Source organism: Bos grunniens, chromosome 10 (assembly GCF_055505025.1).
Source record: "Bos grunniens cultivar Pamir isolate PY7600 chromosome 10, Bosgru_T2T1.0, whole genome shotgun sequence".
Taxonomy (NCBI): Eukaryota; Metazoa; Chordata; class Mammalia; order Artiodactyla; family Bovidae; genus Bos; species Bos grunniens.
In genome coordinates this window covers 87,922,397-87,945,038 of record NC_141174.1, presented here as the reverse complement: position 1 = coordinate 87,945,038, position 22,642 = coordinate 87,922,397, and the positions used below count along the sequence as shown (strand labels likewise).

General features: G+C 37.3%; 1 protein-coding gene and 1 long non-coding RNA gene across 6 annotated transcripts in view; one reads left to right on the top strand and one right to left on the bottom strand.

Annotated features, from left to right (window-relative positions):
• IQCH (IQ motif containing H) overlaps window positions 1-18,299 on the top strand; it is a 231,508-nt gene extending 213,209 nt beyond the window's left edge. Inside the window, 4 exon segments of the mRNA XM_086322857.1 lie at window positions 4,425-4,486; window positions 9,469-9,577; window positions 17,755-17,836; window positions 17,839-18,299. Of these exon segments, the coding sequence (XP_086178983.1) occupies window positions 4,425-4,486; window positions 9,469-9,577; window positions 17,755-17,836; window positions 17,839-17,867 (282 nt within the window). The 3' untranslated portion in view covers window positions 17,868-18,299.
• Window positions 1-22,642, bottom strand: part of LOC147365294 (uncharacterized) — a 104,434-nt gene that overhangs the window by 61,273 nt on the left and 20,519 nt on the right. The window lies entirely within an intron of this gene.

Sequence of the window (22,642 nt, the reverse complement as noted above, 5' to 3'; positions counted from 1 at the left end):
GAACCCACATCTCCTGCATCGGCAGGCAGATTCTTTACCATTGAGCCACCTGGGAAGCCCTACCTGTTTCCACTCTTGATCAAGTTTAATGTGGCAAGAAGCAATATTAATAACACATCAATGTCATTGCTACCAAAAGAAGAATCCTCAAAAGTCCTTATTCTCAACATTATGTTTTTCTTCCCATTATCATCATCGAATTTCACATGTTATTTTTGGTCCAAAATCTCAGGGGTGAAAAGGGGAAATGAGATCACCCTATGAGTTTATTTTTCCTTGCTGAATATTGGAAGGAAGCATTGCTGAGTTTGTAACCAACTCAGTAGGTCTCATTCCTGGTATTTCTGTAATGCTACAAAATACCCCCACTGATTTCCTAATGAAATGAACTTGTAATGAAAGCCATATGGAGAAAAGTGTCACGTTTACTGCCTGCGACAGTGTGATGGGCCGGTCTCACACACATACAGGCAATGTGCCATGGTCCTAAATGGCTCCACAGCCACTAGCAATCACTTCCTCAGGCCAACGGATTGTCGTGGTGGCTGATCAAAATGTTCTGATTCTCCTCCTTTCACGCACGTAAGAGAATTATACCTCCTCCACCCTCTGCCAGTGAAATATGAATAGAAGTGATGTATGTCTTTCTGTGCCTTTAAGAGCCACTCCATGAGTCACCATGTCCTTTTTCCTGCCTTGGAAATCCTGGAAGCACACTGAAACGGAGCCTCTTTCAGCTCTGATGTACCAACGGGGACCAGACATCCATGTTGACCCATGTGGGAAATGAAGTATGAGCAAGAACCAACTTTTTTGTTACACAAAGTAGTAATTGTTTTTTTTTTTTAAACTATTGAAGCATAACTTAGCCTACTTGATAGATTCAGAAATTAGTATCAAGAAAAGGATGCACCCCAAAAAGAAAAGAAGTATTATTACTTCACCATGTAGTCAGTACAAACAGTAATAAGATATTTTACATTAGTGTACCAAGTCAGGGGTTGAACCTGGGTCTCCTGCATTGCAGGCATATTCTGTACCATTTGAGCCACCAGGGAAGCCCAAAAAAGGGCACGTTGCCTCGGGGAAACAAACTCCATCTCCCATTTGACAGGTGGGGATGTTCCCCACTATTCTGAAGAGGACAGCTTGAAAGCTGCAGTAAAGTCAATCACGATTACTAATATTTCAAGTTCTCAGTAGCCCCACGTGTCTAGTGGCCACCATGCTGGACAGCACAGTAAAGGATGCAATACAAGATCATCTAGTCAATAGTTCTATTGAATGCCCATTCAATGACTGCCCATTAGAATGGCCTGAGTGAGATTTAAAAAGTACAGATGTTCAGGCAAGTTTGGGAGTAAGGAGAGGCAAGTGAGGCACTTACCCAAAGGACCTCAGTAATAAAGATAAATTTAATAATGTAATGCAAATGTTAAAATCAAAATTAATTCAAGAAATCCAAGATGAATAAAATATCAATATTTCAAATAAAAATATACTGATGTTTTTCCTTTGCCTTGGGCTCTAGTATGGCTGAGTCTGGCACTGTACCCAGGACCCACTCCAGACCAATTAAATCAGTATTTTTAGAGGTAAGGTCCAGGCATTAAATTTTTAAAGCACTCAGATGATTCTAATATGCAGCCAGCATTGACCACCATTCTAGTCCATTGTCTATTCTAATGCCTAGATTTCCTGATAAAATGGAGAGTCAATGGGGAATTGCAATTCTGGCATGTGGTATTTTTTACCAAATCCCCCAAATGTAGTTTTTGTTTTTTTTCCCTGCACTTTTAGTGATGAGGAGTCCACAGCTTCATGGGACAGCCATTTCCACTATTGGACAACTCCAGCATTAGCTTTTGTTTATTTGAGAAAAAAATGTTAAAAGATAGTTTTCCAAAAAGGATAAAATCATGCCTCTCATACAGATACAAAACTACACACATGATAAAGATCTTATTTAAGAGAGAAGAATTAGGCAGATTTTATAATCAGGACAAGAAAGAATTTTAAAAAACCATACATCTTTATAGATCATGACTATTGAAATGAAAATGTAAATGGAGGCAAAGTTGATTTTTTCACATAGGAAGCAGGAGAGGAAAATCAACTGAACCTCTACCAAACTGGACAGAATTTCTCAGTCACTTGTAAAATATCTTCCATAGAATCAAGGTGTGATATAGACAGTATATAGCTTTCCTTTGAAGTACAAATTATTTTTCACACAACAAACTGCTTCCCTATATTTTTTATCCATTTGTCTTAGAACAGTGGTTTTTAAATTTTGATGTGCATGAGAATCACCTAGAAAGTGAGCTAAATTGCAGATTGGAAAAGGAAATGAAAGCAAAAATAAATAAATGCTGCTGCTGCTGCTGTTCCTAAGTCACTTCAGTCGTGTCCGACTCTGTGCGACCCCATAGACGGCAGCCCACCAGGCTCCCCTGTCTCTGGGATTCTCCAGGCAAGAACAGTGGAGTGGGTTGCCATTTCCTTCTCCAATGCATGAAAGTGAAAAGTGAAAGTGAAGTCGCTCAGTTGTGTCTGACCCTCAGCGACCCCATGGACTGCAGCCTTCCAGGCTCCTCCATCCATGGGATTTTCCAGGCAAGAGTACTGGAGTGGGTGCCATTGCCTTCTCCGAACAAATAAATGGGACCTAATTAAACTTAAAAGCTTTTACACAGCAAAGGAAACCACTGACAAAACAAAAGACCACCTGCTAAATGGGAGAAAATATTTGCAAATGATATGACAACTAAGGGGTTAATATCCAAAATATATAAACAGCTCTTACAACTCAACATGAAAAACAAACAAACAAAAAAAAAAAACGATTAAAAATTGGGCAGAAGACCTGAACAGACATTTTTCAAAAGAAGTTACACCGATGGCCAGCAAGCACATGAAAAGATGCTCAACATCATTTGTCATCAGAGAAATGCAAATCAAAATCATAATGAGATATCACCTCATACCCATCTATCATCAAAAAGAGCACAAATAACAAATGTTGGTGAGGATGTGGAGAAAAGAGAACCCTCATACACTGTTGGTGCAAATAGAAATTGGTGCAGCCACTGTGGAGAACAGTATGGAGGTTTCTCAGAAAACTAAAAGTATCATTACCATAAGATCTACCCATTTCACTCCTGGGTAGAAAACACTAATTTGAAAAGATACATGCACCCCAAATGTTCATAGCACCACTATTTACTATTGCCAAGATATGGAAGCAACCTAAGTATTCACCAACAGGTAAATGAATAAAGAAGATGTGGTATATATGTACAATGGAATATTACTCAGCCATAAAAAGAATGAAAATTTGCCATTTGCAACAACATGGAGGGACTTAGAGGTATTATACTTAGTGAAACAAATCAGAGAGAAAGACAAATACTGTTTGTTATAACTTACATGTGGAATCTAAGAAATACAACAAAAACTAGTGAATATAACAAAAAAGAAACAGACTTACAGAAAACAAACGAGTGGTTATCAGTGGGAAGAGGGAAGGTGGGAGGGATAAGACAAGGAAAGATTAAGAAGCACAAACTACTATGTATAGAATAAATAAGCTACAACACAAGGAATATAGCCAGTATGTTAAAAGAACTATACATCTGGTATAACCTTTAAAAATTGTCAATCATTATGTTGTACACCTGATACTTATATAATATTGTATATCAACTATATATCAATTTTGAAAAGTATATGTAGAATGGAATATTACTCAACCATGAGAAAGAAGAAAATATTGTTATGTGTGAGAACGTAGATGAAACTTGACTGCATTATGCTAAATGAGAAAAGCCAGACAAAGGTTATACAATATCACTTACATGTAAAATCCAAAAAAAACGTCAAACTCAACGAAACAGAGTAGAGTGGCGGTTACCAGGGCCTGGGGTGGGTGGGGGATTGGGAGAATATTGGTCAAAGGGACAAATTTGCAGTTTGAAAATTAGAATAGGTTCTGGGAAATCTAACAAAGAGCATCGTGATTACAGTCAACAATATTATATTATATACTTCAAAATTGCCATGAGACTAGATCTTTAATATTCTCACCACAAAAATGAAATCATAATTATGTGATGAGATAGGGGTCTTAGCTAAAGCTATTGTGATAATCAAATTACAATAAATAAATATATCAAATCAACATGTTGTACACTTTAAACTTATACAATGTTTGATGTAAATTATAATCTCAATTGAAAGACAACACTGACCAGGAATATATCTATTCCATATTCTGGAGACAGCCTTTCCAAATGTGCTTCTGACAATATTTGCAATTAGTTCTAGACTTCAATTCAAATCAGCCTTAGTGGTCTTAGTGTAGTACATTTTCTTTGTTTCCAACATAATATGCTATTTCTCTTCTTCCCATTCAAATTTTATAGGACAGACAAGGAACTATCTTTATATTATTTGAAAACTTGAAGAGAGACAGGTTGGGAATGTTGTAAGTATGAAGTATATCTAAGAGATGTAATAAGCTAAGAAAATAGACTATAACAACCAACAAGAATGATGCTTCTTTTGCATTTTAATCAGTGTGCTGATTTATTGAAAGTCTATCTTGTTTTATTCAGATCTTTAAGTATTTCATAAATTGACTTGAGATGTGTCAGTGGGAGTTCATTATTATAACTTATTAATTATCCAGAATCGATGGGTAAGAGTCTAGTTTTAACAACATATTATATTCAAACACATATACCTACAAGCCACAGCAAATCTGACTAATGAGGAACCAGCTCAGATGTCCTGATTGCAGAAGGGCAGTTGTCATTCTGACATGCTTAGAAAAATGGTCTGATGACTTGGCAAGATGCTCCCTAAAAGGCAGGGTCTGTAGCCTCTTCTCAGATCTAGTTCCAGCCCTGATGCAGTCTCCACATTTTATGCTAAGAGTCCTTTCCACCATTCAGGGGGTTTCTCTGTGTTTCCCTGTTTCCTGCAAATTTCTCTCCAGGTTATTCTGGAGAGCTTAGTAAAAGCTGTTACCTCATCTAGGACTCAGAACTTTCCAGCCATAGCCTTGAACTGTATATTATTCATATCTTGAAATATGGTTATTTGGTACCTTTAAGTCATTCTGATTTGTTGGGAAACTTTCTATCCTATATTTTTCTTCCTTTTAATATTTACAGCACATTGAAAAAGATAAGATGAACAAATATAAACTTTTCTTAGTGTTGCTTTATTTTCTCTGGAGGATTGAGAGGCTTTTTCATGAGTTGGCTGGGTTTTGTTTAGGTTTATGACAATCAGGCCATATCAGGTGAGAGCTCTAAGAGGGAACCTTCCACATCAAAATTGTGTGGCTTGGCTTCACTGGGGTAACTTCATCTGATTTCACTTATACTAGGATATTTCTGGAAATAGTGGAATTTAAGTAGAAAGCTCAAGGAAGGAAAAAATGAAGGAAGTTCTAGAGATGAATTATTAATAGAAAGGGGACATACAGTCAATCTAGGTTCTTGGATCCCAAGCTGGGAACCATGGACCTGAGGAGGCTGAGGGGGTGGTTAGAGGAGCTTGAATCCATGTGTGGACTCAGCATCATACACACACACACACAATTTTTTTTAAAGTATGAGTCTCAATCTTTAGGATATGTAAGAATCACCTTGAGGGACTTTGTGAAACTACACAATCAAAGAGTCTGATTTTGTCGATCTGGATGGGACCCAGGAATTTGGAGAAGCACCTGGGGTCCAATACATACTGACCCTGTGGCAATAAAATACAAATCACTGTTAAAAAATTAATTATTCTCAGATCTCTCTTGGTAATTGTCACATTGCACTTGAAAATATGTGGACTATTTTCAAATATCTTTTGATAATGATTTCTAACATCATTCCACAGTGCTAAGAGAACAGACTCTGTACCATTTCAATACCTTTAGACCATGAAATTTTTTGTACCTTTTTTTTATGCCCCCAGATATGTTCCAGTGTCTCCTGGTTTGTAGTCTATGGGAACTTGAATAGAATTTGTATCATGCTATTGTATGAAAGTTGTATATATCTTAATTATGTTGAATTGGTTCATAGTGCTATTCAGGTCTACTATATCCTTCTACTTTTCTGTCTGTTCATTCTATTAATTTTTGAGAGTTTGATATTGAAACTCCTACTAAAAATTTTAATTTATCCACTTAAAAAGTTGTAAAATATAGTAGAACTATATGTAACTTTGTTCTGTGTTTTCCAAGTCTACTATAAATGTGTTATTATACTTTCATAATTTAAAAAAGAAAAAAATGAAAAAAAATTAATGACTCTAAAGTTGTCTTTCCCCTTCATGGATCACAGCTTTGTTGTGGTGAAGGGCCATCCAGGATGGACAGGTCATAGTGAAGAGTTCTGACAAAACATGGTCCACTGGAGGAGGAAATGGCAACCCACTCCAGTATTCTTGCCTGGAAAACCACATAAACAATATGAAAAGGCAAAAAGATTTGACACCTGAAGATGAACCCCCAGGTTGGAAGGTGTTCAATATACTACTGGGAAAGAGCAGAGAGCAATTACTAATAGCTCCAGAAAGAACGAAGCAATAGGGCGAAACCAGAAATGACACTCAGTTGTGGACGTGTCTAGTGATGAAAGTAAAGTCCATGCTGTTAAAGAACAATACTGAATAGGAACCTGGAATGTTAGGTCCATGAATCAAGGTAAGTTGGATGTGGTCAAGCAGGAGATGGCAAGATTGAACACCAGCATCTCAGGAATCAGTGAATTCAAATGGATGGGATAGACAGATGAATGGCTAAGGAAGTTATGGTACACATACATAGTGGAATATTACTCAGCTATAAAAAGGAATGCATTTGAGTCTGTTCTGATGAGGGGGATGAACCTAGAGCCTATTATACAGAATGAAGGAAGTCAGAAAGAGAAAGACAAATATTGTATATTAATGCATATATATGGAATCTAGAAAGATAGTACTGACAATCCTATGTGCAGGGCGGCAAAGGAGACACAGACATAAAGAACAGACTTTTGGACACAGTGGGGGAAGGAGAGGGTGGGATGATTTGAGAGAATAGCACTGAAACATACACATTACCATATGTAAAATATGTAGCCAGTGGGAGTTTGATGTATGACGCAGGGAACCCAAAGCCAGTGCTATGTGACAACCTAAAAGGTGGGAGGGGGAGAGAGGCAGGAGAGGGGTATAAGAAGGAGGGGACATATGTATGCTGCTGCTGCGTTGCTTCAGTCGTGTCCGACTCTGTGCGACCCCACAGACGGCAGCCCACCAGGCTTCCCATCCCTGGGATTCTCCAGGCAAGAACACTGGAGTGGGTTGCCATTTCCTTCTCCAATGCATGAAAGTGAAAAGTGAAAGGGAAGTCACTCAGTCGTGTCCAACTCTAGCGACCCCATGGACTGCAGCCTACCAGGCTCCTCTGTCCATGGGATTCTCCAGGCACAAGTACTGGAGTGGGGTGCCATTGCCTTCTCCAGGACATATGTATACCTATGGCCAATTCATGTTGATGTATGGCAAAAATCATCACAATTTTGTGAAATAATTATCCTACAATTAAAAATTTAAAAAGATTAGTTCTAAAACAATGGAAAATAAATAAAATGGATGAGAATGGATGAATTTCATTCAGATGACCATTATATCTACTACTGTGGGTGAGGCAGATTTTATTTTCTTGGGCTCCAAAATCACTGTGGACAATGACTGCAGCCATGAAATTAAAAGATACATAAACCATCTCCTTGCTCCTTGGAAGGAATGTTATGACAAAACTAGATAGCATATTAAAAAGCAGAGACATTGGTTTGCCGACAAAGGTCATATAGTCAAAGTTATGGTTTTTCCAGTACTCATGTATGGATGTGAGAGTTGGACCATTAAGAAGGCTGAGCACAGAATTGATGCTTTCCAACTATGGTCTGGAGAAGACTCTTGAGAGTCCCTTGGAGACTCCCTGGAGCAAGGAGATCAAACCAGTCAATCACAAAGGAAATCAACTCTGAATATTCATTGGAAGGACTGAAGCTGAAGCTCCAATACTTTGGCCACCTAATGTGAAGAGCCAACTCACTGAAAAAGATCTGACTCATTGGAAAAGACCCTGATTCTGGGAAAGACTGAAGGCAAAAGGAGAAGGTGGCAGCAGAGGATGAGATGGTTAGATGGCATCACCAACTCTATGCGCATGAATTTGAGCAAACTCTGGGATATAGTGGAGGACACAGAAGCCTGGCGTGCTGCAGTCCATGGGGTAGCAAAGAATCCAACACAACTTAATGACTGAACAACAACAACAAAAATTTGCCTTTGGCTATTGGTTTTTCTATTAAAAGAAAAGATACCAATGTTCAGTAGCTATAAGGTGGTCCTTGGATTGGGGGAATATAACTCAAGAAGTTTGGAAGTACTTGTCTAGTCCACTTCCTTCATCTCAGAGAAAAGAAATGAAAACCCAGAGAGCTTAAGTAGCTTCCCCAAAGTCAGACGCAAGGCATAGAGCTCTGGTCTCCTGTCTTGGAACTGGGAAGATTTGTACTTCCAACCTGATCCAAGGAAAGCCCAATCAGGCTGTAAGGAAGCCATTCCAAAAGGGTCTAAGCCTGACTCTACGGTGACTTACTTTACAGATAACAACTGGCAAAGAAGTAATCCCAAAGTTATTTTCAGCTGCCTTAAGGGGCATTAGCTCTTTAGGTTCACCCCCTCAGGACAGAACAATTTTTTAAAAATTAATCCATTCATTTACTCTATTTTTTCCTTTGATTAAAAAAAGTTTGAATAATTGCTAGCAAAGTACCCTGCAGTTTTGTTTCCAAGTTAAAATTTACAATGATCTAGTGGTTTGGGAATGTTCACTGACTATAATTTAGTCGTACAAGATGGTTTCCAAGTTCTCTGAAATCTTCTTTAAATGTGTGTTCATGTTTATAAAGACAGCTATTCATGAATGGGGCACATTCTCCTCTCCACATAGATGGGATGCATTCATAAGTGGCAGGAATCACTTGTATACATGAAACAGAAAATAAACCCTAGATGAAAGTCTCCAGAATACTGAGGTGCCAATGTCTCTGTAGGCAAGTAAATTGTTAAGCATGAATTACACTGAGAAACAATTCTTTTAAACTAACAATTTTTAAAATGAGCTAATTCTAGTGTCCTAGCTCAGTGGTGGCCTTTTGCTAGGAATGACTGAACCTGTTCCTACATTCTGCTATGTTGATTAATAAAAAATATTTATTACACAAATCCTTTTTGTTGACAAGTTAAAATGGAGCCTCATCTTTCATATCTCCCTGAAGATTGCCACCTTGTGAGATTGAAAATACTCATTCAATTCCATCACCAGACAGGCACAAATGAGAGGGTGATTGTTTTTAAGCATGTGAGGGGAATCGTTGGTAAACTCATTTGTTTGGATATCATTAACAGAACAATCGGTGAGGATCTCCAGGGGGTCCTCATGACCTTTGCTCGCAATCTCTTCATCATCCATCAAGAAATATCAGCACCTAATATGCAAGGCGAGACCAATTTTAAGGTGAGGTGTTAATTAACTAACGATCCTGGTTAATTTCTATACAAGGGCTGAAAATACCTCATGCTGTATTGTAAACAAGTGCTAAACCATTTTTTTTTCATTGTAAGCGGTACATATTTTACAGCATGGGGTCAATATTATAAGGTTCCCACTGAACCTGTTAGTTAAATTTAATAGTTTGAAACTTTTTCTTTAAATATAGTAGACTTGTTTTCACTTGCTATTTCCAAATCTAAGCTTACAAGACAACAGGGCTTTCTGATGTTGAAGGTGACATTGAAGTGCCACAATGGAGCCAAAACAGAGACTGTCACGACCAAAAATCCTGACTATAAGCTACCTATATTTCAGATAATACGATATCTGGCTAAGGATTCCTGGGAAGTCTAAGTTTCTAAAGCCAGAAAAGTTCTGCAATCCCATGAAGGACAACGTGTATAGGGAGAAACAGAAGAAAACCTCAGTATGTTTGTAAGCCATCTGCTCCACCCCATTTTGCTGAAGTGGGACAGGTATATCATCATAACGTTTTGAAGCTTCCAAACGTCACCTAAGGATGTTGCTTCAGGAAATCCAGTCGTGTAATTGTCTAGAACTCTCTAAACTCTAGAAAATGAGAGCAAGATATACCAAAATTTTTAAAATATCAGCTAAACAGAGACAAACACTTGATATTGCTCACTGGAGTGTGCATCTGGTTCCCAGTCAGCCTTCATCTTGTTTGAATGGGTCAAGTAACTCAGGAGATTCAATTAGAAACCACATGTGATTTTTCTCTTAAATGGAAAGCCCAACAAAAGCTTGATAAAAATAAAAATTTTGAATTTTTTTTTTCCTTGAGCTAGGGCCCAGTCCTGCTCAGCCAGTTGAGTTACTCAGTCATGTCTGACTCTGAGACCCCATGGAATGCAGCATGCCAGGCTTCCCTGTCCTTCACCAACTCCTGGAGCTTGCTCAAACTCACATCCATCAAGTCAGTGATGCCATCCAACCATCTCATCCTCTGTCGTCCCCTTCTCCTCCTGCCTTCAATCTTTCCCAGCATCAGGTTTTTCTATGGAGTCAGTTCTTCACATCAGGCGGCCAAAGTATTGGAGCTTCAGTTTCAGCATCAGTCCTTCCAATGACTGTTCAGGACTGATTTCCTTTAGGATTGACTGGTATCTCTTTACAGTCCAAGGGACTCTCAAGAGTCCCTCTATAACAGTAATAATGATAGTAATGCTTTGCTCTTCAGAGTGATTTTATGTGTTGCATCAACTTTCACTGGTCTTTCTAAAGGATCTGTGCTCATCATTTATATTCTAAGTTCCTGCCAGCTAGCATCATTTCATCTGTTACCATAATGTGCAAAATTCTGAGCCTATATGCACGTGATCAGTTTAGTCTGTCCAAATACAGCTAATAGTCAGGATCAGATGGTGCTGTGGACTGAACTATGTTCTCCCAAAGTTCACGTGTTGAACTCTTCATCCCCAGTATGATAATATATGAAGAAGGTGACCTTGGGAAGTAATTATGTTTAAATGAAGTCATAATGGGGGGATCCTCATGATGGGATCAGTGTCCTTATAAGAGACCACAGACCCTGCACTCTTTCTTTCTCTCTGTCTGTCTCTGTCTCTGTCTCCCCACTAAATGGGAACACAGCAAAAAGATGGCTGTCTGCAAACCAGAGAGCTCTCACCAGGAACAGAAAGAGCCAGCGCCTTGCCCTCAAACTTCCCAGCCTCCAGAAATGTGAGAAATAAATTTTTGTTGTTTAAGCCACCCCATCTATAGTGTTTTGTAATAGCAGCCTGGGCAGACTAAGGCACAGAGTTTATCCCCCAAACCATGCAGACTTAGTAGACTCCAACCTCGGACTTGAGGTTGGCAGAGCCAACTGCTATTGACAAAATAAGGCCTTTTCTCTCTGCCCTTTTCTGACTTTAAAAATCACCAGAAGTCAGATATTCTGAAGTAGCTTTTATTTTTTTTTTTTTCACTTTCTCAGCTACTTTTATTTTATTTTAATTTTTTATTTTTTTTTACTTTACAATATTGTATTGGTTTTGCCATCCATCAACATGCATCTGCCAGTAGCTTTTAAATATCTCATGGTTTCTGCATCTCATGTGAATCATTGCTATCTTGACTTTTTTTTTTAACCCAATGGCACCCCACTCCAGTACTCTTGCCTGGAAAATCCCATGGATGGAGGAACCTGGTGGGCTGCTGTCTATGGGGTCACACAGAGTCAGACACAACTGAGCGACTTCACTTTCACTTTTCTCTTTCATGCACTGGAGAAGGAAATGGCAACCCACTCCAGTGTTCTTGCCTGGAGAATCCCAGGGATGGGGGAGCCTGGTGGGCTGCCGTCTATGGGGTCGCACAGAGTCGGACACGACTGAAGTGTCTTAGCAGAAGGTCCAAAGGTAAAAACTTTAAATTTCGATAAAATAGGAATAACTTTTAAAAACTTAAAAAGTGTAATAGATTCATTTTTGGTAGTATTTTTGTCTACTATCCTAACTGCAGCCTGATAAGTATTTTCAGTTTGTAAACAAGGATTTACCAGCAAAATAAAGGCCAAATAAAAATGAAAGGTGATGCAGAAAAAGCATTTAACAAAACTTAACATCCTTTCTTGATTAAACAAAACACTCAAACAAACTAGGACTAAAAAGTAACTTCTTCAACCTGATAAGGGCATCTGGGAAAAAGCCACAGCTAACCTCATAGTTAATGGTGCAAGACTGAAAGCTTTCCCCACAAGATCAGGAACAAGACAAGGATGTCTGCTCTCACCACTTCTATTCATCATTATATTGAAGGTTCTAGCCTGGACAGTTAGGCAAGAAAAAGAAATAAAAGACACAAGTTTGAAAAGAAATGAACTATCTTTATTCACAGATGACATGATCTTGTATACAGAAATCCTAAAGAACTCATAAACAATCTGTTGGAACTAATAAACAAATTCAGCAAGTTTTTAAGACCCAATAGCTATATATTAATATAAATATCAGTTGTATCTCCATATATCAGCAATGAACAATCTAAAATTAATTTTTAAAAAGAATAAAATATTTACGAATAAGTTTAGCAGAACGAGTATAAGACCTGTCTGCTGAAAACTACAAAACAGCATAAAAGAAAGGAGATCTAAATAAGTGGAAAGACATTCTATGTTTATGGAACAGAAAACTTAACATTGCTAAAATGGCAGTACCCTCCAAATTGATTCATAGATTCATTGCAATTCCTATCAAAATCCTAGCTGGCTTTATTGCAGAAATTGACAAGATAATCCTAAAATTCATTTGGAAATTTGAGAGATCCAAAATAGTCAAAATAATCTTGGGAAAAAAGAACAAAGAGGGCCTCTAAATTTTAAAAACTTACTACAAAGCTACAGTAATCAAGAATATGTGGTACTGTTATAAGAACAGACGTATAGATGAATGGAATAGAATTGAGAGTCCAAAAACAAATCTTCACTTTTACAGTCAATTGACTTTCAACAAGCACCAAGCCCATTCAATGAAAAAAGAATAGTCTTTTTGATAAATAGTGCTGGGACAAATGGATATCCACATGCAAATGAATGAAGCTGTACCTCTCAACTCCATAGCAAATACAAAAGTTAAGTAAAATTGGATTAAAGACATAAATTTAAAAGTTAAAAGTTTTAAATTCTTAGAAGAAAACAGGTATAAATCTTCAAGACCTTGTGGTTAGCAATGGCTTCTTAGATATACGTTAAGTGCAATCAAGCAACATAAAAATACTAAGTTGGATTCCATCAACATTGACAACTTCTGTGTACACCAAAGGATACTTACAAAAGTGAAAAGACAACTTAGAGAACTGGCGAAATTATTTCCAAATCATGTATATGATATCTCTAGTGTCCACAGTATATAAAGCACTCTTACAATTCAACAACAGAAAAACAACCCAATTAAAAAGTGAGCAAAACTTCCAAAACTATGTTGAATAGTAATGGTGAAAGTGGGCACCCTTATCTTGTTCCTGACTTTAGAGGAAATGCTTTCAATTTTTCACCATTGAGGATAATGTTTGCTGTGGGTTTGTCATATATAGCTTTTATTATGTTGAGGTATGTTCCTTCTATTCCTGCTTTCTGGAGGGTTTTTATCATAAATGGATGTTGAATTTTGTCAAAGGCTTTCTCTGCATCTATTGAGATAATCATATGGTTTTTATTTTTCAATTTGTTAATGTGGTGTATTACATTGATTGATTTGTGGATATTGAAGAATCCTTGCATCCCTGGGATAAAGCCCACTTGGTCATGGTGTATGATCTTTTTAATGTGTTGTTGGATTCTGATTGCTAGAATTTTGTTAAGGATTTTTGCATCTATGTAATCAGTGATATTGGCCTGTAGTTTTCTTTTTTTGTGGGATCTTTGTCAGGTTTTGGTATTAGGGTGATGGTGGCCTCATAGAATGAGTTTGGAAGTTTACCTTCCTCTGCAATTTTCTGGAAGAGTTTGAGCAGGATAGGTGTTAGCTCTTCTCTAAATTTTTCGTAGAATTCAGCTGTGAAGCCGTCTGGACCTGGGTTTTTGTTTGCTGGAAGATTTTTGATTACAGTTTCAATTTCCGTGCTTGTGATGGGTCTGTTAAGATTTTCTATTTCTTCCTGGTCCAGTTTTGGAAAGTTGTACTTTTCTAAGAATTTGTCCATTTCTTCCACGTTGTCCATTTTATTGGCGTATAATTGTTGATAGTAGTCTCTTATGATCCTTTGTATTTATGTGTTGTCTGTTGTGATCTCTCCAGTTTCATTTCTAATTTTATTGATTTGATTTTTCTCCCTTTGTTTCTTGATGAGTCTGGCTAATGGTTTGTCAATTTTATTTATCCTTTCAAAGAACCAGCTTTTGGCTTTGTTGATTTTTGCTCTTTTGTTTCTTTTGCATTTATTTCTGCCCTAATTTTTAAGATTTCTTTCCTTCTACTAACCCTGGGGTTCTTCATTTCTTCCTTTTCTAGTTGCTTTAGGTGTAGAGTTAGGTTATTTATTTGACTTTTTTCTTGTTTCTTGAGGTATGCCTGTATTTCTATGAACTTTCCCCTTAGGACTGCTTTTACAGTGTCCCACAGGTTTTGGGTTGTTGTGTTTTCATTTTCATTCGTTTCTATGCAAATTTTGATTTCTTTTTTGATTTCATCTGTGATTTCTTGGTTATTCAGCAGCGTGTTGTTCAGCCTCCATATGTTGGAATTTTTAATAGTTTTTCTCCTGTAATTGAGATCTCATCTTACTGCATTGTGGTCAGAAAAGATGCTTGGAATGATTTCTATTTTTTTGAATTTACCAAGGCTAGATTTATGGCCCAGGATGTGATCTATCCTGGAGAAGGTTCCATGTGCACTTGAGAAAAAGGTGAAATTCATTGTTTTGTGACCCACCTCCCAGAATATTGGAAATAAAAGCAAAAATAAACAAATGGGACCTAATTAAACTTAAAAGCTTCTGCACAACAAAGGAAACTATTAGCAAGGTGAAAAGGCAGCCTTCAGAATGGGAGAAAATAATAGCAAATGAAGCAACTGACAAACAACTAATCTCAAAAATATACAAGCAACTCCTACAGCTCAACTCCAGAAAAATAAATGACCCAATCAAAAAATGGGCCAAAGATCTAAATAGACATTTCTCCAAAGAAGACATACAGATGGCTAACAAACACATGAAAAGATGCTCAACATCACTCATTATCAGAGAAATGCAAATCAAAACCACTATGAGGTACCATTTCACGCCAGTCAGAATGGCTGCGATCCAAAAGTCTACAAGCAATAAATGTTGGAGAGGGTGTGGAGAAAAGGGAACCCTCTTACACTGCTGGTGGGAATGCAAACTAGTACAGCCACTCTGGAGAACAGTGTGGAGGTTCCTTAAAAAACTGGAAATAAAACTACCTTATGATCCAGCAATCCCACTGCTGGGCATACACACTGAGGAAACCAGAAGGGAAAGAGACACGTGTACCCCAATGTTCATCGCAGCACTGTTTATAATAGCCAGGACATGGAAGCAACCTAGATGTCCATCAGCAGATGAATGGATAAGAAAGCAGTGGTACATATACACAATGGAGTATTACTCAGCCATTAAAAAGAATACATTTGAATCAGTTCTAATGAGGTGGATGAAACTGGAGCCTATTATACAGAGTGAAGTAAGCCAGAAAGAAAAACACCAATACAGTATACTAACACATATATATGGAATTTAGAAAGATGGTAACAATAACCCTGTGTACGAGACAGCAAAAGAGACACTGATGTATAGAACAGTCTTATGGACTCTGTGGGAGAGGGAGAGGGTGGGAAGATTTGGGAGAATGGCATTGAAGCATGTATAATATCATGTATGAAACGAGTCGCCGGTCCAGGTTTGATGCACGATACTGGATGCTTGGGGCTGGTGCACTGGGACGACCCAGAGGGATGGTATGGGGAGGGAGGAGGGAGGAGGGTTCAGGATGGGGAACACATATATACCTGTGGCGGATTCATTTCGATATTTGGCAAAACTAACACAATATTGTAAAGTTTAAAAATAAAATAAAATTAAAAAGAAAAAAGAAAAAAAAGTGAGCAAAGGACTTGAATAGACTGTTGTCAAAGAAGATATACAAATACACAGTAAAAACATGAAGAAACACTCAACATCATTAGTTATTAGGGAAATCCAAATCAACCACAAGATTCCATTACACACTTAAGATGGCTACAATCAAAAAGACATAATAACAAACATTAACAAGGATATGGAGAAACCGGAACCCTCACATATTGCTGATAGGAATATAAAATGGTGTCATTGCCATGTATAGTTTCATATTTCCTCAAAATGTTAAACAAAATTACCATATGATTCAGCAATTCCACACCTAGTTTTATACCCGAGTACTGAAAATATATGCTCATATGAAACATATATTAGTGTTAATAGAAACATTATTCGTAAGAGCCAAAAGGTAGAAACAACCCAAATACCCATCAACAGATAAATGGGTGAATGCCATTATATCATATTAAATGAATAATATTTCACACATTGGAATACTAAGTATAAATCTTCGTGATCTTGTGGTTAGCAATGGTTTCTTAGGTATAACACCTAAAGTGCAAACAACCAAAGTAAAAGTAGATAACAGATACAATGAAATATTATTTAGCCATAAAAAAGAAATTAAGTTCTGATCCATGCTACAAAATGGATGAACCTTGAAAACATTATGCTAAGACACAAAGGCCACACATTATATGACTCGTTTACATGAAATGTCCAGAGTAGGCAATTCCACAGAGATAGAAAATAGATTAGAGGTTACCAGGAGATAGGAGAGGTAGTAAATGCGGAATGGCAGATAATGGGTATAGAATTTCTACTCAGGTGATGAAAATGTTCTGGAATAACATAGAGTAATGGTTTCTTATGAATACACTAAAACCCACTGAATTATACACTTTAAAAGGGTGGATTTTATGATATGTGAATTTTACCTCAATTAAAAAAAAAACTAAATAAAATGCATGGAAATGTGCCACTTTTCCTCCCCCAAACCAATGGAAATAAATGCTCTCATCAGCCGACTAGTCTTCATTTTAGGGTGACTAGACCAGGGCATCCCACTCCAGTGTTCTTGCCTGGAGAATCCCAGGGACGGTGGAGCCTGGTGGGCTTCTGTCTATGGGGTCGCACAGAGTCAGACACAACTGAAGTGACTTAGCAGCAGCAGCAGACTAGGGCATCTCAAATTAACTGCAATGAAGGACCTATTTGTTGTATTTTTTCTGATCTATTATCCGTCGATATATATGTGAAATACAACAAAAATGAATTACTAGAAAAATAAAATGAAAAAATCGAAGACATATTAAACAGAAGCCCATTTTTTCATTACATTTAATAGACACAAAAATCTCTATAAAGGTTTCCAAGTTCATCCTTTCAGTTTTTAACCCATTTCGTTAAGACTGAAAACCAACAATTAATAGATGGCTGCTGGTTAGTGGAACACACTTTGAGCAGAACTGATCTAAACCATACTTAACTTTAAAAAGGAGAAAATGCTTGATGGACTGGATGGAAGACTTATAAGAGGTCTTTAAGTAACAAATATTATTTTCACTGTTCATTTACAGGCTGCCATTGATGACCTTGAAGCCATTCTAGGAGTAACAGAGGAAAACAAGTTGAGATTTGAAGAAAACCTACAGTCCAAACATTAAAAACCCTCTCTAAACCTGATAAATGAATGATCCTGGAACACTTTACTGATTTTGGATTCCAATCTGAAGCCAAAAAATGGGCAACATTCATTTTTCTGTTAGGAATAAAAGGAAGGGAAAGTTAGTTTGCTTTGTTTGCTAGGAAGGGGAACAGAATAGATTATAATGTAATGCTTTCTTTAAAAACTGTTTATTAAGTAATCTTATTTTACTTATTAAACCAAAACCTATTTGTGTTATCATTTCAATCAATCTCTTCCTCTTCCCAAACACAGGACGAAATAAGCTATCAAGAAAGTTACAAGTCTGACTAATATCACTTCTGCATCTATCTCTTTATAAACTTCAGGATTATGAAGCTTTAAAAAAAAAAAATTCTATAAAGTTTTCTCTTCCTATTCCTAATAATAATTTGTCTTCTGCATGTAAAAAATTGAATAAAGGCTTAATCCTCGCTATTTGGCAAAATGGAAATATCTCTTTTTCCCCCAAGAAAATTACATTTCTGTGGATTTGTAAAGTGATCTTTCGTCACTCATTGTCTTTTTATTGTGCCAGCCACTATTGTCTGTTGTTGCCATTTTTCAAAAAGTAAAATAAGCCAACATCTAGTTAAATAAAGAATCAGAATGTATCTAGGTGGCAGTATCTGCTCTTAGTTTAACAGTGTAACTCAGCCCTCTATCTTGAATAAACATTTGTATTCTCTAGCTCTCCATTAATACAGCAGTAGGATTTTTACAAGCTTAATTCAACAGTACCTTTTAAAGGGCAAAGTGTTAAAATTATGCAGTGTTGACACTCTTGGTGTTTGCTTTGTAACTGTTGAAAGTATTTCTACATCATCCAGCTTAACTGAAGGGTGAAATATGCAAGTCACAAATCACAGAGTTGTTTTAAAGAATGACCTTTATATCTTTAAAACTATTTGAGTGTGTAGAGGAAAAGAGGGGTATTTATTACCTATGGAATTTCAATAATGTGTTAACTCTGCCTCAGCTATAGGCTGAATTTCTGCAAAACAATTAACATTTGTGTGTGTATGTGTCAGCTTTTGTTTTGCTATAGTTGGAAGTGGAGTAATTAGCCAGGTTTCCTGCTTGTGCTAGGTACAACGATGACCTCTTTTTCTTGCCAGATCGCTCTAATCCATATGAGGGGCCCATTGTCCAGACACTTGACGGATAGGAAGTACTACATGCCCATTAGAGTCTCGCCTCGATTGAAGCCAGAGCAACATAAGGTCCAGGAGACTCATTAGTTCACTGGCACAATCGTGTCCTGAGAGTAAATGAAACCCTCTGTCTCCTTATGGCTCTCATCTGCTCTGGACTTTAAAAGAAAACTGTCTCTGTTTTGTTCAGCACAGCAGTGGATCTTTCACATAGTGAGATCCCCTTCTTAATACTACAAAACTGTTAAAATCTATCAGGGAAGTTTTTATATGTGAATTTTGATTAGCACTCTTGGGCCTCAAGCTGCTGGCAAGAGTAAAATGAGTTTACTCTCCCGTACCTTTTTTTTTTTACCCCACATAATCAGTTTCTCAAACAATGCACTTTCCTTCTTGCCTCCATTATTAACAGACACCACAGAGTGCCTGTTTCCAAATTCAGGCCTTATATTCAGATTAAGGTCTCACTGGAAAGTGATAGAGAGTCAGGTTCTCTACCTAAAAAGCTACGGCTTCAAAATCAAAGGAGAAAAATTGGTATAATAAAACAATCACTTCAAGTAATTACCTAAAAGAAGCCAGAGGACCAGATTAAATTAGTGAAATGTTTTAATTACAGAACATTTGAAAAGAAGCATAGTCCATTATCTTTTAGCATATATGAATAGCAAAGATACTGTGCTACTGGTAAACTAAGTTTGAAAAAAAATCATGTATATGTATACAATGTGTCCTAAACATAAATTAATCAGTATAAATTACTGAGTTTTTACTATTCTAAATGGGAAGCTGAAATCTTTGTCAATAAGAGGATTTCTTGAAAATGATTGCCATTTTCAGGAAGTTTTGGGGAAAAGCATACATTTAACCATAGAGCTATCTTTGTGAGAGAAATGACCCATTGTTTAATATTGAATGTTTGTGATGGTTTGAGAAGCAAACTCAACTAAACATTTAGGAGCACATTACTGGATGATGATAATTATCTCCTTTTATATATTACCCTATTTTATACTGGTTTTAAAGAAACTAAGTGATGTTCAGTGGCAAACTGTGCTTTCTGCTTAACTACTTTTCACTATCTACTTACACTTACCTTCTATTGAACACATTGTTGGCTAGATATGTACTGTATTAGAAGCTTCATATAAATTTTTTAATTGTATCTTTCCAACAGCACCATGTGGAGAAATACTGCTACTGTCCTCATTTTACATATGAGAAAACAGAGATTTAGTGAAGGTATCTCACCCCGTGTCTCAGGCTGAATGAAATTTGAGATTTAAACTCAATTTACCACAAATTCTGGGCTTCCCATTTGGAGCTAGTGGTAAAGAACTGTCTGCCAATGCAGGAGACACAAGAGACGCCAGTTGGGAAGATACCCTAGAGAAAAGCATGGCAACCCACTCCAGTATTCTTGCCTGGAGAATCCCATGGACAGAGGAGCCTGGAGGGTTACAGTTCATAGGGTCACAAAGAGTCAGACAAGACTGAAGAGACTTAGCACACATGCAACACAAATTCTATTAGTAGCATGTTTTATAAAGTAGAAATCAGTCCTGAATAGTCATTGGAAGGACTGATGCTGAAGCTGAAGCTTCAATACTTTGGCCACCTGATATGAAGAACTGACTCACCGGAAAAGACCCTGATGGTGGGAAAGATTGAAGGCGGGAGGAGAAGGGGACGACAGAGGATGAGATAGTTGGATGGCATCATCGACTCGATGAACATGAGTTTGAGCAAGCTCTGGGAGTTGGTGAAGGACAGGGAAGCCTGGTGTGCTGCAGTCCATGGGGTTGCAGAGTCGGACACAACTGAGCAACTGAACTGAAATTAAGTAGAAAGTTCAGTTTCACTTGTCCCAGATTGTGTAAGGGACTTACTCTTTTATAACAAATTCTAATGTGTTGCTTAAAGCATAGAAAGATAGTTTAACTTACACGTGTTTCTTGCTCATAACATAAACTTGGGCAGCTGACAGCATTGTGAAGCATCACAACTACATGATCAAATAAATCAGAAGAGAAAGTAGCATCAGTAGAATTCTATGGGGATGGATCTGTAAGGTGGAGGACTGATGATAGGTATGTATGGGAGAATCTGGAATATGGGAAATCATGCCCCATAGTTTCATTGGGAAGATGGGTGTTAAGAAATGGGAAAAGACTTCCAAGAGGATGTAGAGTAACCTGGGAGGAGTTTGGGAAGCATTACTTCAGCTGTATCATTCCAAGAATTGCAAGCATCCTATTTTTCAAGTATAAAAAGATGTATTTTATCCTAAGTAATATGTTAGTTATCATCTTCTAGCTTTTAACAATTAATAATCATTTTTATGCCACCTTTCTTCTAAAGAGCTCAAAGCACTTTGCATTTGTTATCTCATTAATTCCTAAGACTGTCCCTGTGGGGAAGGTAATAAGTATCTTAACATTTAAATGTTTATAAGAATTTCCCAAGCATACATTAATTATACCTCCAAAAATGTAAATGTTCATTAGTTTTGTTTTACTGCTCCTCTGGCTTTAATGTGCATAACACATTTGTTCAACTCTTTAAATGTGTTAATCATAGTAAATCTTATTTGGAAAACTAGAAATTAAGTTGCCAAGATAATGTGAGGGTAGAGGTTGCAGGGAGGGAGGAAGCATTTGACTTCACCTTTCTCAGTGAAAGAAGTTTGGTCCAGTCGGTGGTAAATGCAGATGAAATGAATGTGCAGTGACTCTTCTGTATCTTTTCTGTATCCCGTTCTTTTCAAAAAGTGAGTATTACTCAGCCATTAAAAAGAATACATTTGAATCCGTTCTAATGAGGTGGATGAAACTGGAGCCTATTATACAGAGTGAAGTAAGCTAGAAGGAAAAACATAAATACAGTATACTAACGCATATATATGGAATTTAGAAAGATGGTAACAATAACCCGGTGTACGAGACAGCAAAAGAGACAGTGATGTATAGAACAGTCTTATGGACTCTGTGGGAGAGAGAGAGGGTGGGAAGATTTGGGAGAATGACATTGAAATATGTAAAATATCATATAAGAAATGAGTTGCCAGTCCAGGTTCGATGCATGATACTGGATGCTTGGGGCTAGTGCACTGGGATGACCCAGAGGGATGGTATGGGGAGGGAGGAGGGAGGAGGGTTCAGGATGGGGAACACATGTATACCGGTGGCAGATTCATTTTGATATTTGGCAAAACTAATACAATTATGTAAAGTTTAAAAATAAAATAAAATAAAAAAAAAAAAGTGTGCCCCACAAGGGTAGGGCTGTGTCTAAAAGCCTGAGGCAGATTGAGCTACTATTTCCATCTTTGTTTTTTGCTAATTCTGTGGAACAGAATACTATGCATTCTATTAAGAGTTACATCCCAAAGAGTCACAGAATAATGACTAGAAACCTGTCTCCCCAGCCCTGCCTTTCTCTGAACTGGCCATACTTTTCTCAACTTTCTAACTAGAAAAATGACCTGCTCCTTAGGGAAGCAGTAGAGATTAATTGACCAATGTTGGGAAAGTGTTGTAAAGATGAAGCATTCTGCATAAATGTTTAAGTATCATTATTACATTGCAACTTCAAATTGAAGTTCTAACTTTGAAATGTGATTATACA